This window comes from Cervus elaphus, chromosome 28 (assembly GCF_910594005.1).
Source record: "Cervus elaphus chromosome 28, mCerEla1.1, whole genome shotgun sequence".
In the NCBI taxonomy this organism is placed as follows: Eukaryota; Metazoa; Chordata; class Mammalia; order Artiodactyla; family Cervidae; genus Cervus; species Cervus elaphus.
The window spans coordinates 36,520,649-36,539,343 of NC_057842.1; the positions used below are offsets into that span (position 1 = coordinate 36,520,649).

The 18,695-nt window shown below is 39.2% G+C and overlaps 1 protein-coding gene across 4 annotated transcripts in view; it reads right to left on the reverse strand.

Moving 5' to 3' along the window:
- Nucleotides 1-6,432: 6,432 nt before the first annotated feature.
- The window catches only part of DSE (dermatan sulfate epimerase), a 75,965-nt gene continuing 63,702 nt past the window's right edge, over nt 6,433-18,695 (reverse strand). For 3 of the 4 annotated variants that reach the window (XM_043889894.1, XM_043889895.1, XM_043889893.1), the window contains exons 3-6: nt 18,373-18,626; nt 14,085-14,324; nt 11,316-11,523; nt 6,433-8,329 (exon numbers count right to left, since the gene is read on the reverse strand). In XM_043889894.1, the coding sequence (XP_043745829.1) occupies nt 6,574-8,329; nt 11,316-11,523; nt 14,085-14,324; nt 18,373-18,626 (2,458 nt within the window). In that variant the 3' untranslated portion in view covers nt 6,433-6,573. Of the gene's footprint in view, nt 8,330-11,315; nt 11,524-14,084; nt 14,325-18,372; nt 18,627-18,695 lie in introns of those variants that run through there. The other variant, XM_043889897.1, reaches the window with a different exon arrangement.

Consider the following 18,695-nt stretch of genomic DNA (forward strand, 5'->3'; position numbering starts at 1 on the left):
GGCAGAGCCAAGGCAGGCAGCCTGCTCTTCTATAGTAAATAAGACTCAGAGACAAATATCCTCAGGGCCCTTTGATTCATCATGTTTTATCAACATGCTCCCACAGAGCAGACACTCTTTTGGTCAGATATTTGCCTATGAGCTGGGCCTTAAATATTCCCTCTCAAGACTAAGTCAAGGGAGTTGATTATCTCCTATCTAGACTGTTCACAATACTCAGCGTGACTTGACAGAATGTATTTTTGTCGTGATTGTTGCTCTTTGCTCCTCCCACCCACCCACTCACTCCTATCATCAACTATATGAGGACCAGGTTTTATTTTGTTGTTGTTCTCCACCAAATCTCCAGTTCCTCAAACAGTACCTGGCATGTCGTAGGTACTCAATAAACACACGTCACTGTCATTCTTGTTAACTCACCTGAAGGGTGATGTGGGGCTTCTAGCTACACATACTGGATATGAACGAATTTATAATCCTTACTGAAACTCTATGCAATCCACTTAAGGGATTTTAAAAATGAAAAAGAGAATGGGAATGAGGACGTCAATAAAGACAATTCTGACTACCCATTACACCCTTCCCTTCTCGGATTTCCTTATCCTGTCTTTCCCTTCCCCTCACAGCACCTGTTAGCTTTTAATAAGATTATAAAATTTACTTATGAATTATGCAAATTCGTCAGACCCATTCCTAGAAGGTAAGCGCCAAGAAGGCAGGATGTTTCTTTATTTTACTCACAGATGGAGTATTCTAAGCACTAGAACAGTGCCTCCTACTTAGTGGGTACTCAAAAATATTTTCAGAGTGAATGAGTGAAGAATAGAACAGGACAGTGGGAGCTGAGGGTAGGTGGGTAAATGGTAACTAAACAGGAGGCTGAAGTCCACACAAGCTAGAAAATGGGATCGGAGTTGACAGAAACAAGCCAGTTCACTCAGCAAAACAGCAAGTATGCTCAGGAATTGGTACCTGTGGGCGTGGGAATGCAAGGGAGTGGAAAATGGAACCACAGCAGGCAGAGTTCACCTGGACGCCGCGCAGAAGATGACGCTTCCGCTCCGGGAGGGACTGAGAAGAGGATTGTGGTTTAAAGACACAGCACAACCGAGGGGAGGCAGTACTGAGAATACTTGTCTTCTTACCAAATGCTGAGACTAGCCCCTTTCTCCACTTGACTTTGAAAACACAGCAATTAGGCCTATTAAGTGACTTCCTCCTCCAACCTCTCTCCACTGAACTAACCCGGGAGGAGGTAAGAGACTTTCCCTCTAGTTAAAACTTCTGTCCAAGAGAAAACTTGGTAACAGACTTTACAATGGCAACAACAGAAATTGGAAAGTCATGGAGCCCTGCCTTCACAACTCTAAGTTATCTGCAGAATAGATTGTTGGCAAAGTGATCAGTCAAGAGAAAGAGAGAATAAATAATTGTTCAGAAATGGAAGGACGCAAAACTTTACTCCCCATGCTACCTTTCTCAGAAATATTTTGAGATATTAATATCTCAAAAAGAGATATTAATAAAGAAAAAGGAAATGTGGGGCCCAGGAAACAAAAGATCTGCACAGAAAAGAGGTGCAGAGAATTCTCAGAATCATGGAGAAATATTTGAAGACAACCAGCATTCAGGGATGGTCCCAGGAACAAAAGAACTGCCAGATGACTTAGATGTGATTGAACAGAGTAAGATGCATGTTTACATTGGAAAGTCTGGGGATAAAATGACGTTGCTTGACGACTAAGCAAATGGAAGAAGAAAAAAAAAATCATCATTAACTCTGGGAAAACCAAAGTTGTATATGAAAGGAAGTAAGAACATGGCTAGCCCTTGAGTCATATTTACGTAGTTTTAATATATAAATACTGTCAGTAGAATAAATTCCTCAGAGAGTGGGCCAAAAGTTATGATAGATCTGTGAGAAGAAAGGAGGTTCATGAAACAAGTGTGAAGTAAGGGGAGATGAGTGAAAGAGCTAAATCCTCTTTTCATTGATACGAAATTTTAGACTTTAACACAAACAAGGATGTAATGAACCCAACAGCTAAGATGGTCTGAAATTGGTTACTTCCGGGAAGTAGGAATCTTAGAGTAAAAAGGGAGAGGGCAGGAGGCTTTTTTTTTATTTATTTATTTTTTCATTTATTTTTATTAGTTGGAGGCTAATGTACAATATTGTAGTGGTTTTTGTCATACATTGACACATTGACATGAATCAGCCATGCCTTCTAGTGCTATTTTACTTTTCCAATCATGTATGCTTATAACTTACAGAAAACAAAAACAAAAAGAAAATCCCCCCAAAAGAAATTGCACAGCCAAGAAGAACAAGAAAGTCAAATGTAACTTCAACGACTTTTATCTTTTGCATGGCAACTACATCTTGCTTAATAGGGTTTGTACCTATTAAAATAATTGATGACTGAAATTTAAATATTTAGACCACGTATTGGAATGCATGATTTCTCTCAGTCATTTCCTGAAAACGTGTCAGTACTTCACTGATGTTATATAGTGTAAAGTACGTATCTAGCTGAAACATTGTGGGAAAAACAAGTTATCTACGCCAATAAGCTAAATAGGCTACAGAAACCGAACTCTTCTCAACGTGAACATAACGAGGAAAAATCATGTGATTTGCCAACAGAAGTGATGTAAGTACAGGAATAAGTAGATAAAACCTCCCTTTGCTTGAGTTTGTTTTCTGCACCTGGAGGCTCAATCAGATTGGTGACTTTAAAAAAATGTAAAACGTGAGAGTTGTGAGTTCAGTTTTATTGGGGGCAACATGTGGACTGCAGTTGGGGAGACGGCCCCCCCAGAGAGCTCTGAGAAACTGCTCCCAAGAAGCAGGGGAGATCAGTACATATGTGATTTTGATGAAGGGGGATACTTGCCATCAAGCACATATTGTTTTAGATTTCTGCTAGTCTCATGAAGCTTAGCTAATCACGAGGAACAGTCATCACCACGAAGGATTTTAGTGCTTTTCTAGATATGGGGAGATCTAAGAATTGGGCTCATAAAATCAGCTCCTGAAAATATCTAACTATCTGAAGACCTGTCTTGCCAATTTTTTCAGAGTATGGAGTGCCTCTTTTCTACTCTCCACCCTGAACTCCCTTAGAGTGTGTTGAAAATCAGCAGCTGCAGTAGCACATGATTTAATCCTTGTAGAGGCAGATAAGTAGATAAGCCAATGGCAAGTGCCAATTTGTAGTTGACAAGATCATCTCAAAATTCTTTTTTAAGCACTGAACTCAGATCTTCATACACATCCCTCGCCCCTTTTATTTCCTGAATTACTCTAAGACTCAGATGACCATATGTCCTAATTTTCCTAGAATAGTCTCAGAATCTTGTTTGGTTCTCTTTTTAACTCTCAGAAGTGCCCAGTTGATCTTGATTTATATTTCTAACAAAAAACATGCATTTACTTTTTATTAATTAACTTAAAAATACAAGCATTTCATAACTTGTTTGCTCTCAAAAACTTGGAGAAATTTCCAATTCTTTTGTGGTGATTTGTGAACTGTCAAAAAATTTTTTAAAAGCAGATTAAGTTGTAATATAAATTTTTTTTCTTAAAAAATTAAACAGTGTGTATGTTTAAAACTATTTTGTAGTAACCTTGGAACAGTTGGTACTTCTTAAAAACCATGACTAAAATCTTTGTGGAAGAATTAAATTCAATATTCTAGGTGACATAATAGATTCTAATTATTAAAGCAGTTTGAGAATGTCTTCCAGTTGACTTTATTAACAGTTATAACAAGGGTCTCAAAAGACTTCTCTCAGCAAATAGGCTTCATCCATCATTATGGCTGTTAAGAACCTAACCAGTTACCAGGCAGGAAACATGCCTCTTCCACAACACAGACAAGCTCTGTAGGCTCAAGATGCCCGAACTTTCTTTAGGGTGAGAACTCAAAGTCCTGCCAATCCTCTGAACAAAGTTCCCATGTTATACAGTAAACCTGAAATACTCCTTTCACAGTGAGCAGTGCTGAAACAGATTCCATAATTAATTACTCAGTTTCAAGAGAGATTTAACATCACTTGTTTTTCTGGAAGACACAAAGAGTTCCTTAAGTTTTATTCAAATATGCAGTGTCCCTGATATAAAGCATGTAGCATTATAAAGAGCTGAGATCTGTCTTAGCACTTTTTTCTTGCTTCACCACTTAAGTCCCTGACTGTGGAAGTTTCTTTTCAATTAAAATAAACACAAGATCCACTAGAAGGAAAACAAACCCTGTAATTAATTTTGTTTTAAAGATATGCAATTACTGCATTTTTAAAAGTTGCTTTATAAGTGAGCTAATGTATTACACTGGATCATGCTATGGGGACAAATTCACTGGCTGCCCTAAACTAGTGAAAACAAAAGGAAAGCACTTTTCATCTCTATGAGAAAGTATGCCTGAGTTTTTGGGTCTGAGATCAGGTTTGCTTGGTAGCCTCAAAGAGCAATTTACTCTCTTTTTCAAAATTTGCTTTTGATCATTTCAGACAATTCATCCTTTCTGAATGAGAAAGAGTAGAAGAGAGAAATGTCGAATGAGGTTAAGTAAACGGAGAATCTGTCACATAAAGCAAGTTTAAAACCCCGTAACAGCATCCATGCAGGACAAACGGAAGCATTATTCTTTTGAAAACATTATTCTTTCAAACAGTGTGTAATGACATCCTCCCCAGAGATTTCTTCCATGAAAGAAAAAAAAAAAAATACTTCCTCAGAAGTCATTTTCTAGATTTCCAGTATGAGTGAAGAAGCACAGTGAAAAGTCAGACTTGGGTTTTTTTTAGTGTAAGAAGATTCAAAATTAAAACTGAGAAAAGGGGCTCGTAGTTTCTCCATGCTCTTGTTTTGTTACTTATCAGTATTTCCATGAACCCAAAGGACATGTACAAGGAAAAAGTGGTCATTATTACCTTAGATTTGTATCAGCGAATGTATTCTTATTATAAACTTGAGCCAAACATAATCTCTGTTTTCGAGGGAGAAATATAGAAGACTCAAATGTGCTAAACGTAAGACAACCCACTCAACTTCCTTTTAAGGATATCATTTTCTTTTGCTGAAATATCCATCTGTGGAATACATATCCAGCATTCTGTACTGCTATTACCTCCTGAGGACTTACTCAAAATTAGAAAATTTTATGTTTTAAAAGTTTGGTACTGGGCTTCCCTGGTGGTCCCCTGGTTAAGAATGCCCTTTGCAATGCAGGGGACACTGGTTTGATCCCAAGTCTGGGAGGATCCCACATGCTTCAGGGCAACTCAGCTGGTGCCCCACAGCTCCAGACACCTGAGTGCCCTAGAGTCTGCTCCTCAGCAAGAGAAGCCAACACGAGGAGAAGCCCACACGCGGCAACCAGAGAGGAGTCCTTGCTCTTATTTAATTCATTAAATAAAATGTTAAAAATCATTTTTAAAGTTTGATATTACCTAAATATCAGAATTTGGCTTTTGTTTAACTGTTTAAAATATGTTTAAACAACAAAAAGGAAAATAAGCAACTTATTTTGCTTATTCCAACTTACGCTTAATTAATGCAAGTTCAAATAAACAGTTTTCTTCAAAGATTTCAAAACTTTTGAATACATGTTGAATGGAATGGAAAAAAGAAAGACACTGCAGAAAAATCACAATTATAATGTTTATTTAGCAAAATAAACTTAAAGAAAGTTTTCTATTAAAAAAACATGAGAATTACATTCAAATTTTAGTTTCCCCATCTTCTTTGGTATTCAAATCAACAGTCAAATATAAAATATTTTATTTTGAAGTTAGTCATTGGATCTGTAACAGTTTTCCATAGAAGGAAAATAGGAAATTAAGTTACCTGTAATTGTTTTACTTATTGAACAACCAATGGATGTGTAAAAGCAGTCAATTATGTGTATGCAGAAACCAATATCATCAAGGAAATGTTCATTCACTAATATATGTTTTCTGCTGGAGCTATATCTCAAGTTTTTAACAACCTTCTGCCATCATTTTACCATGTTATCTGAACAGTAACCCAATATGCAGACACTGTTATTCACATGAATTTTTCTCCAAGGAAGTTGACACCATCATAACCAGGACTTACCAACATTTATTTTCAACATGATCACAACATTAAAAAACTCTGTATTTTTCAGAATTGTGTGCCTGTCTTTCCATAAAATAGTATCTGGAGAGTGCTAATAGCATTAAATTAATATTAATAAAATCCAATTCTATCTAAGTCTCCTTCTCTTAAGAAGAAACAGTACTTAAAACCGGACTTTTTGTTCTTTTAAGAGTAGTATTATATGGATTCCTAAATCAGCCAAGCCAAACATTTCCAGAAACACCGTGTGACAACCAAGCTACCCTTATTCCTAATTCTTTGCCTCTATGCATACTGAGTTCTCCATGTCCCTGATTTCTTGTGTGGAAGTACTTTCCCCTTAATTTGTTAAAAAGAATCTGAAAAAAAAAATCCAGTAATAAACTAGGGTAATGAATTTTTCTTTTCTTTTTTTTTTTGCATAGATCTGTGACCACAAAACAATCAAGCCACTTAGAGTTTCGATACTAACACTGTGATTGGGAACAAGAAGAATACAACCATAATAAAATACAGCTATCTATTAGAAGGACTGCATAGAGACATCTTTGGCCATGAAGACTCTGGGCCCTCTGGAAATAAGTCAGTTGCATTGCCAACATGACAAAGAAAATAGCAATGTTGAGGATCAGAAACAGCCTGGTGTACGAGGCGGACAGCGCCGGGGCTCTGCTGTGAGTCGTCGTCACCATCCGAGCCTGGCCAAACCGGCCATTTATCACATCGCCATTTCTGTGTTTCTCGTATGTTATGTCTGCAAAATCTAAAAGGTCTTTCATTTCTTCATCTTCATCTACGGGCAGTTCTTTCTGGGCTAAGATTTGAGCTTTCTGTCGAACCTTTCTTTCATTGACTTCAATCTGTGCAAAAATATCAGGGACAGCATCCACAAATTTATAGCGCTTGCCTCCCCTTCGGTTCTTCTTGGACTTGCTCTGTTGCTGCTGCTGCGATATGGCAAAAATCCTGTCGATGGCCTCCTCGGTCTGTCTCTTATCTGAAAATCTCAGCAGGCGCTCGGCAGTCTTCCTAAAGCTGGCTGTGTTCCGGACGCGGGACAGGATCTGCTTCTCTAGCAGCTGGAACACGGGCTTAAAATGCTGCAGGTTCTGTTCCACCAGAGCAGCGTAGTCCTTCACCTCTGGGACAACGCTGCTCCTGATGGCTGAACTCCGGTCAAACAGAATTTTCTGCCGGTCAGCAATGACCTGCGCAAAGGCAGACTGCCCTGAGGTCTCTCCTGTCCACAGGTAAGTGGCGTAGGCATGCTCGCTGGTGGCTACGAACACATCCAGTTGCTGAGCATCTCCGTGGATGCTGAAGCTCTGAACATCGACGGATGGCCCTATGAAGAGGTAAGCTGCCCTGGTGACGGGACTTCGGAGGTGCGTGGTAACATTCACGTAGTTCGTCCCGTTGTAGGGATAGCCGCGAGGATATGTCACTGAAGCAAAGGTTCCTTTCTCACTGTAGCCAGTATCATCCATCCAGTACATTTTATAGAGGCCATCTCGCTGCCTGATGAGAGCCCCATGGACCCCGTCTACCACCGTCTCCTCGAAAGGAAAATCCACATTGTGGAAGAAGCTTGCTGCCCTCTCCAATGGGCTGTCCTCTCCCAGGTGTATCTGATCCACAAGGAGGAGAAGCTGCGGGTGCAGGAGGATCAGATTTCTCTGAACATTCCTCAGGTGAAGCTGAGGGTTGTAAGCGCCCACACCCTCTCCTCGGATGAAAACCACCCCATTTTTCTCCGCTGCGGCAACCACTCTCCCCTGACAGCTAGCTGCCGGGTCGTGCTTATATTTAGACCATTTTGATGAGCAGTCTTCTGTGACCTGGCCCTCCCAGGGAGAAAAGCAGCTCTTGGAGGCAGCTGGGGAAAACATCAAAACATTGTTGAAGAAGGTGTACTTCGGCCCGTACAGAGCCTCGGTAATGAAAGGCACACCGTTGGGAGCGAAGGTAAATGAGTTTTGATCAGGATGTTCATGCCCTGCGTTAAAATTCCTCCAGCCTTTGATCCAGTCTTTGTATTTGTTCCTGTGGACAATGTCATATATTGCACGTCCCCCAAGTTTTCCTGACTTGAAGGAAAGGAAAGATCTATTGATTTCTGCAGGCAGCGCACTTCCGTAAGTCACAACGCCCCAGTCTTCAAAATAATGCAATGTCGGGGTGCCGAAATCTGGAGGGGGAACAGATTTCAAGCTGGCATCGTACCTGAAAGAATTAATTTTTAAAAACGACATGATTTTCTGATAGAAGTGAAAGGACATATCAGAACAGTGATGCCACGTGGCAACGTGGCTAGAGGAAACACACAAATGCCACCCAGAGCCCTGGCGGTGTAGACTGCATCATGGACTTTTCTGAAAACACCCATGCAGTCAGCAGGAGAAGGGGAATGTCCTTGGTGAATGGGAGACGAGTGGACCTTGACATCTGTGAAGGGTGTGAGGCTGAAATGACTGCTGCTGATCATCTCTACGTGGACCTTCCTCACTTAACGATTTCAGAACTGCCACCCAAACGAGACTGGGGCTCACAGAATGAAGCAGCTCACTCAAACCTCTCTAGCTGAGGTGCTCCTATTCAAGGAAACCACACACTAAGATTTAGAGTCTAGGGACTTCCCTGGTGGTCCAGTCGTTAAGACCTCACCTTTCTATGCAGGGGGTTCAGGTTCAGTCCCTGGTTGGAGAGCAAAGATCCCATATGCCTCGTGGACAAGAAAGCAAAACATAAAACAGAAGCCATACTGTAACAAATTCAATAAGCACTTTAAAAATGGGCCACATCAAAAAAAAATCTTTAAAAAAATATTTAGACTCTAGCAATCCTTGAGTGGGCTTCTCTGGTAGCTCAGCTGGTAAAAGAATTCGCCTGCAATGCAGGAGACCCCAGTTCGATTCCTGGGTTGGGACAATCCCCCAGAGAAGGGATAGGCTACCCACTCCGCTATTCTTGGGCTTCCATGGCTCAGTCGGTAAAGAATCTGCCTGCAATGTGGGAGACCTGGGTTTGACCCCTGGGTTGGGAAGACCTGCTGGATGGAGGAGGGCATGGCAACCCACTCCAGTATTGTTCCCTGGAGAGTCCCCATTGACAGAGGAGCCTGGCGTGTTGGAGTCACAGCGTGGAACACGACTGAGTGGCTAAGCACAGCACAGCACAATCACTTAGTGATAAGCAAGGACTGTTCTGCAAACAACTGAAATTCAAATTTGGTACTTTCCTCCCTTCTAAAAAAATAAATTTAAATAAATTTAAATACAAATCTCACATATTAGATAAAATTTACTGCCAATGCAATATCTAAGAATATAAATGCATGAAATTCAGGAAACAATCTAATAGTGGGCGGGATTTATGATTGTTCCTCCTATTGTTCAGCCCAGACAAAAATCCAAAGGTTTTGTTTTGTTTTAATCTGCATGCTTTTTTAATAATAAATTTCTTATCTTAATTTATGATACAGGTTTATTATCAAAGACAATAATTAACATTACTTAATTAACCCATAATTAAGAACACAGATCTTGATTAAGAAAGGCTGTAAAAATAATAATGAAGATGACTGTCTGCTTTTGGTGACTTCAGACAACAGCCTTGACAGGTTCATATATGATCTGCTGTTCAAGGGACGAAAGGCAGACCTGTGCTAGCTCTTAGACAGGTCTCGAAAGTGAATCGGTCAGCTGTGGTAGAGTTCAGCTTATTGATACTTGGTTTGGGCTGTTTTGTCTATTGTTTTGGAGTTTGTTTCAGGACATCAAAAATCTCTACTTTGAGTAGAGGGTTGGCTTAATTATCGCGATTTAACAAATCCAGATATAAGCAAACTGGTCATCCTTCTCTCAGGCTTTGGTCATTTTTTCAGGTATTTACCATTTATTTCTCTCTCTCTTTTTTTCCTTAGCCACACGGCATGCGGGACCTTAGTTCCCCAACCACTAAGACCACCAGGGAAATCCCTCAGTCAGTTTTCATATTCCCACAAAGGCACATTCTGAACCAAGTTAGACTTACCATTAATCTGACTCCTGCTGCTACTGCTGCTGCTAAGTCGCTTCAGTCGTGTCTGACCCTGTGCGACCCCATAGACGGCAGCCCGCCAGGCTCCCCCGTCCCTGGGATTCTCCAGGCAAGAACACTGGAGTGGGTTGCCGTTTCCTTCTCCAATGCATGAGTGAAAAGGGAAAGTGAAGTCGCTCAGTCGTGTCTGACTCCTAGCGACCCCATGGACTGCAGCCTACCAGGCCCCTCTGTCCATGGGATTTTCCAGGCAAGAGTACTGGAATCTGACTCCTAGAAGCAACTTTATAGAATTCTCTTGGTTGTTTATTTATGGGTAAGTGAAGACACTATTAAGTAATTACTTCATACCCCTAAATGGAGTCAGGAATGTCTACATATTAATATATGTAGTTCATCTGTGAAGTTGTTTTTAAAAATGATGGTTAAACTAAGACAGTTATAACTCTACTAACATTTTTCTTCCTCTTGTTTGATTTTTTTTTTTTTTAATGAAAAGAAGCAATCAAACCATGCAAGCTTACTTTGGAGTTGAATGCAAATTTCAATAGCTTGAAAAGAAATCAGAGATTAATGATTAACCAATTCTCTGTAACTTTTATTTTAACCTTAATTTATTGGATGCCAACAATGTATTTGGCAGTACTTTCAAAAAGGAGACCCTGGCTGCTGTTTCTAGGCTTAAAAGATTAAGGCAAAAAAAATTACATGGTTCTTTTATTATCAAAGTAAAACTGTCAAATACTGTCAAACACTTTTAAATAGTTTTGAAAATTTAGGAACAGCTTTGCTATTAGAAGATTATAATGCTCCATTTACCAAAACAAAACATTTTACTACCTTTTTTTTTCTTCAGTGTGACTATCAGAAAAACTAGGTCTAAATTTTGTGGTTTTTCTCTTTAGATGATTTCAAAACATGCATATCTATGAAACAGTGTGAGCCAAGGATATCTCTAATGCAAGAAGAGCAAAAACAGCAAACAGTAATTAGATCTTAAATGGGAGGAAATGTTTCTAACAGAGTCTCAAAACTGCAATAAGAACTGAACAGAAGCTGCGAGTGCGTAGGTGGCATGGAGAGATGAGTTTTTCTTTTTTAAAGCAAAAAAATTTAACACAGGGTGCCCCTGGGTACAATTTCTCTTTCAAGCCAGCACAATGTAACATACCAGAGAAATTCCGTGTGAAGAGTACACCAGCGTTGCCCTTTGGACGGCGTCCCCGGACCTTCCACCACACGGTTCCTTCTGATTTGGTCAGCCAACCAGTTGCCACTGCCGTTACGCATGACAAATTTATCCAGGAACACTAATTGGCTTTCTGGACCATAAAACCAGTTGTAATTTGAGTCTGCAATAGCCACAGTTCTTTGAAACCCTGAGGAAAGATGTTTGACAGAATTAAGATAAATTTAAAAACTACATACTTCCATAAAACCCCAAACAATGATTCTGAATCCTGGTTACAAATTGGAATCAATTGTCTTCTAGGATAAAAATAAGAAAGAGAACCATGATCCCTTTGCTCTACCCCAATTAATCAGAATCCTTCCAAAGGTCTTCCACAAAGCTTGTGGGTAAGTTTGTTACATGGCAACTTGTCATTGGTAATGGAATGCTTACGTGTGTTGCTCAGCTTCCTCATTTTCCAGTATTCATGCCATATGCAATTATACTTGCATGGATACATGGGCTATCTATCTCTTGTGCATGGTGAGTCCCTGAACCTGGAATGGGCATTAGCTTTTCCACCAACACATCCCACATCCCAGGCCAAGATAATAACATAAAGTGCTTCAGTTTGGGATTCAATACAGTAGAAGTAGAGAGTCTCTTGGACTGCAAGTAGATCAAACCAGCTGATAATCCTAACGGAAATCAACCCCGAATATTCATTGGAAGGACTGCTGTTGAAGTTGAAGCTCCAATACTTCGGCCACCTGATGCCAAGAGCTGACTCATTGGAAAAGACCAGGATGCTGGGAAAGATTGAGGGCAGGAGGAGAAGATGGTGGCAGAGGATGACAAGGTTGGATGGCATCACCGACTCAATGGACATGAACCTGAGCAAACTCCAGGAGATAATGAAGGACAGGGAGTCCTGGCTTGCTGCAGTCCATGGAGTCGCAAAGAGTCAGACATGACTTAGCGAATGAACAACAGTAGAAATTAGAAGGTTTAGGGGAGAAACTGAGTATCTGTAGGAAGAAAACAAAACCATTCCCAGAGAAGATCCTGCCCACATGTACTGTCAGAAGTTGAAGAAAAGAGAAAAAAATGTAAAGATCATACTGGAATAGGTCAGAAAAACAGAAGCAGGTCAGAACAGATAGACTCCAGGCATCCTTGAAAAAGAATAATGGGAGAAAACTCTGGTTCAGACAGGAATGATTGTTACTGGAATAGATAGTGTAGAGAAAAAAAAAAACGTTGTTGAGAACAGATTGACTTAACACAGAATCCCTTCTAAAAATGCCTGCATGGTCGTATTTATATAATTTACAGCTAATGTTTTTGCTCCTGCCAATTTAGTAAATGTTTCTCCAGGTAAATCTTAGTATAAATTGTGACTTTCTGAATCTCCTGCTAATCTGTGATTATCTTAAAAGCAGATGGTATGTCTTATCACTCTTTGAATCCCTTGCCTATGATAGTGCCTAGCACATCAACGTTCAATAAAGGTCCTTTCACTAACTGAAACAAACACATGGATTCTCCACTTAAAGGTGATTCTATTGTCTTTTCCACCTTAGGAAGTAGCCATATACACAGTTCACAGCAAGTCAAAGCCCCAGTGTGGCGGATTATTAGATCTCAGATCAAATTACAAAGCTTTGAGGCTTCTTAAAAGCACTTGCTTTAGATGGCCTGTGTTTACCAAGATAAACAAAGAAACAAGAGGCCTCTCTTGAATGTCCAAGGATAAGCAATAAAACAATAGGGTTCTGAATGTGAGTCTAAACCAAATCATAACATGGTTCTTCTGGGGGCTCTGTAGTATTTTTTTGATAACGAATGCAATAATAGAGGTTCTATCCAATCCATGTGTATATATCCAGAGCAAAAAGATTTAAAACCTGGATTGTTTGCTGTAGGTCTAGAATCACTCAACTAAAAATTGCATTTCACTGGGGAAAAATCCATCCTGATGAAAATTTACTCTTGTTTAGAAGTACGCAGAGTTATAGTCTGTCCTAGAAATGAATTTAGTGAGAATAAAAGGCTTCTCTCTTAAAAGCCAGTTCTCTTAAAATGCTTACTTAAAAACTTACATAACAACAAGAATTCAGAAGTTTCATAGAAATTCATTTTTTGGTTAGCTTTCTATATTTTATACCATTTATTTCAATATGGACTATTGCCCATCAGGCTCCTCTGTCCATGGAATTCTCCAGGCAAGAATACTGGAGTGGATAGCCATTCTTTTCTCCAGGGGATCTTCCTGACCCAGGGATCAAACCCAAAAATATTTAAAGAGAATACTAAACCTCCAAGTGTAATCTCTCTTTTGAATCATGTCTGTATAGTTTAGAAGAAAAAAAGTTAAAACTAAAAAAAATACATAAATAGGATTAATTAGGATTTACACATAGAGGAAAATAACATGTAACCATAAATATTTATATTTTCAGATTCATGAAGAAGAATTTGTATATGTACCCAAGTTTGTATACACACAAAAATAAAAGTACTGTGGGACTACAAATTATATTTGATCTGTTATACTCTACGTTTTATAATATTTAAATCACAAATCCTCACATTAACGTCCAGAATATTCTTGGCTATATACAACTCTTAAATTCTTCAATTAAAAAAAAAAATCCCTTTAACCTCAATATGGCTCAAATCCCACATTTCTTAATCTAGCTCATCTTCATAATCAGAAAAAATGATAATAGTTCAATGTTTTTTTTCACTTCTAAGTCTTCACTGTACCTGGCAGAATGGTTCTATACATAAATGCAAAGTGTTGTTTAAGCCATGGGTGGCCAAAGTGGTTGATGTCAAAGTGCCTTTGAACAAGAAACATATACTGGAAGAGTGATCTAGTGGTGTAGCTGCCATATGCAACTCCTTCATAGAGGGAGCCATCTGTCACCTCTCGGAGCAAGACCAGAGACTTCTCCATGATGGTCAGAACTTGTTTGGTCCATAAGTAAGCTTCCTGAAGGTACCCTAAAGGATGCAAACACATGAAAACAATGACTAAGGATGTAAGAAAGCAGAAACAAAAATGTGGCCAAATTAAACCCTTAGTTATCTAACTACTTTATACTGCAATTGCGCTTTGTAAAACTCTCACTTATCAACGTTATAAACAGCATCTTGCTAATCCAGGTCATTTATTAATTAAAGGCAAACCTTTAAATAAGTATCAGTAATTTAATAATCTTTAATAAATTAAAATCACACATCTGAGGTTACAAATTGACATACTTCATGCCTGCAAGAAAAGATCTGTATATTGAGACTTTCATTCAATTTGTCTAAAATATACCAACTGACAATATTTTTGAAGTTTTCCACTTCACAACAACTGTTACCATTATTTTACAGAATCTGTAATAAGCTGCAAATACTAGAAATACTCTCCCACTTATCCTGTTCTTAGAAGACAGTATCTTGTCTTTTATGTGCGTTTAGATGTCACAGCATCAGACAAGGCAGCACAGTGGAGTGGAGAGACCATTGGAGTGGGGATCTAAAGGTGACAAAGATCAACTGGGAGTCCCAAGTCTGCCAAAAATGAGCTACATGATTTTGTTCAAGTACTTCTTCACCTGCCACCGTTTTCACTTTCCCCAACTGAGAATTAAAGGTCTAAAATATTTTATAAAATCCTTTTGACTCAGAAATGCTATTTTTCTATCATTTTTGTGAAACCAGCATTTAGGCAACAATAACAATTCCTCACATTTTGTAGCATTTGGAAGTTACATAGCACCAAACATAACCTTACTTAATCCTTTTAACAACTCAATTATGCACTATTTCTCCAAAATTACAGAAAGGTTGACTTGTCCTCTGGCACATGACTAAAAGTGAATAGAGCTTTGATCTGAACTTACATCTTTAAAGTTTGTTTTGTTTGCTTGTATTTAAAATACACAACCCCTAAGGATCAAATTAAGCTCCCAGTCTCCTAATGTGAGTAACTTTTGTTATTTCTTCCCTATAGACATGTGCATGGTCATCCATGCTGAACCCTCTACCTTGGCCTACTAGATGTGCTGGGCATGGTACCAGCAGGCCCAGGTACCAGCAGATGTGTCCCAGCCTAAAGCCAAGGTCCCAGCCTAAGTAAGTCCCAGATCTCATCTCATGGGGGCAGCACCATTCTCAGGCTCTGCTGGGCACTGGCCCCTTCTCCCAGCCAGCTCCACACCTGACCTACCAGCCTTCCAGATAGGTTTTAATTTCCATTTTCCAATTATTAGGGTTTAAATCCCAATCATCTTCATCTTTTCCTCATCTGTATCTTCCATCTCCAGCCAGACATCAATGGAACTGATGTTTAAAATCAGGACTGCTATTTCACTGCTCCTCATATATTTCATTACCTGATTTTCCTTATTTTTCCCTTCTAAAAAACTCTATCCAGGAGAGATGAGGTAATGTCTACCTTTGTAAACTTCAAATCTATCCATACGAGGTACCAATATTGTTATTACTAATGTTCTGCCCTGTGTTTTTCCCATCACCCATATATCTTGCCTGGATTTCTCCTTATTTTCACTTATCCATATCCTATCTACCCTTAAAAGTTCTATGAACCATCTCAAACTCATCTAAAGAAATTGTTCTCCTGAATGCAAACTTAATACACTCATTTGATATTTAATCATAACTTCATGATACTCTTTATCTCAATCCCTGGTCTTATTGCAAGTATGGTGTAATCATTTAAACATTTCATTTCTGTCTTCTTTCCAGTTAATTTGTAAACTGAATACATGTGATCCTGTGGGCCCTCTGTACCAAGCCTCAGACTGGGTTAGCAGAACAGAAAGTGAAGGTGTTAGCTCATTTCAGTTGTGTCCGACTCTTTGTTACCCCATGGACTATAGCCCACCAGACTCTTCTATCTGTGGAATTCCCGAGGCAAGAACAGTGGAGCGGGTAGCCACTCCCTTCTCCAGGAGATCTCCACCCAGGGATTGAACCCAGGTCTCCTGCACTGCGGGTGGATTCCTCACCAAGGGGGCCACCAAATCCTAATTCTCCCGCTGCTGAGATGTCATGTGAATTCAGTGGGAGCCACGCATGACAAAGCTACCGCAGTCAGGATCTACAAGGCTGCTCCAAGCACATGGAATGATCAGTGCAGTGTGGCCAAGGCAGCTCCTACAGTGAGAGCGAGGCAGCTGAGAAAGCCAGGGCTGTAAGCCTGATGACTTAACAGAGAGGTGAAGGACCAGGGATTCCACTCCTTTTTCTGTTCCCTTTTCTCATCACTGTGGGCGCTGCTTGTGGAAAAGCCCTGGAAGACTGCATCCCAGAGCAAACCTTATGACTTTACTCAGAAAACAAATGCATGTGAAAACTCTTACCAAGGCCAAATACAAATTGTAATCCAATTCGAGCCAGTATTTTAGGTGCCTGTTTATTATCTGGAACAATTTTATCTATTGTGGAGAATGAAGAAATAAGTTCTATTCCTGCTGGTAAAGAACTAAAAATTTATCTAAGGGAATTAAACTGTACTAGACTAAAATCCAAGGCCCTGGGCTACCATCCAGCTCACTCTAGGGTTCTTTCCACCAATTCATGATGCTATCTTTCCACAGGCCTGAGGATTTATAAATGGTCTGATGGTAGGTGTTCACGTGGCTTACTTTTTGACTTTTAAAATTTGGTTTGTATTCGTGACAGTGGCAAAAATTTACACTCTTAATCAAGCTTTCCTTAAGTTACTCTAAGTTGAATTTTTATTTTCAGAAAGGCAACAAAATATAGTGGAAAGACAATGAAGTTTGAATTTGGCTAGAATTGGGTCCAAAACCCAGCTACCTTATATAGTTGACGTGAGAATTAAATAAAATATGGGCAAGGATTAGCACATGCCATATGCTCAATTAATTTTAGTTTCCTTTCCTCTAAGACCTAATTAAAAGTGATGGTTGATATGACAAGGGAGAAACTTAGGCTTGGGTAAAATCTGATGCTGGATAATCTACAAAATGCTTACTAAGTCTTATACGGAAAATAATCAAGAGTTAAACTCTTTTATTTTTAAAAACTTTTTTTATTTTTTGAGTTAAACTCTTTTAGATTTCCCAGTTATTTTCCCAGAATATTTAATATTCTAGTAATTCACTGTGAACCAAGGGTCATTTTTCTTAAACACAACCTTATTTAGTTATTTAAAGATGTCTCTCAACAGGAGTTGTAATTAAGTCAGAATTACAAGAACAAAGAAAATGTAATGGCAGAAACCAACACAATTACTATAAAGCAATTATTCTTCAATTAAAAATAAATAAATTTAATTATAAAAAAGAAAATGTGATATTAGCTATTATACAATACAATAAGGCAAAGCAGCTAAATGGTCCATAAAAGTCAACTGTAAATTTGACCTGAATGATCTAGATTAACTGATTTTATTTTTAAAAATTTTTTTTGATGTGGACCATTTTTAAAGTCTTTATTGAACCTGTTACAATACTGCTTCTGTTTTATATTTGGTTTTTGGCCAGGAGGTGTGTGGGATCTTACCTCCTCAACTAGGGATCGAACCAGGATGCCCTACATTGGAAGGCAAAGTCTGAACCACTGGACCATCAAGAAGTCCTTAGATAGATTCTTTTAAAGTCTTTAGAGGGGATAAAAAGTAGCAATATATTGAAACACAACCTGTGTGTGAGGAATATGCAGTTCAAATAATGAACCACCTGTTCAGCTTTTATAAACTCTATCCAGGCTGGTTGCCTTCACTGTCAAAAATTGGAAAAAGGAATATTCACCACTGATCCTGTGTGTAAGGATATGACTTGGGACAATAAAAGAGCATACTAAAATAACAAGCAGGCTAATGTAACAAGCAGAAATGAGGAAGGAGAGGTCTCTCAACTCTCCAAGAGGTGCCAGAGGTATTGTCATGGCTTGGGCTTAGTTAGGAGCCACGCATGAACGTGTACTTAGACTAGTTATAGAAATGTTTGGTTCACATTGTTGGAACTGTGACTGATGTCAGCTCAAGGAATTCCTCAGCTGTACACACCTTGATTCATCAGAACCAGGCTTCCTGTGAGCAAGGCCATGCAGTTGGTGGGCTGATGATTGTGCAGGTATTGAAATCCCCATCCTCTCCTGTATGAAGTCTCATACATATACCCCGAGGCATTGGCAATCACTTCAAGAAACTTCTCCTGCTGTGTCTTGCTCAGGTAGTTGTACAAGAAGTCATAGGCAGTGGCAAAACCAACCAGGGAGTGAGCAAGTGGGACTTCATCCCAAGGAGCATCTTTCACCAACCTATAAAAGAAAAGAGACCATGCAAATGAGTGCCACATGGCTCAGAGCTCTCATCACACTTTTCAAGTA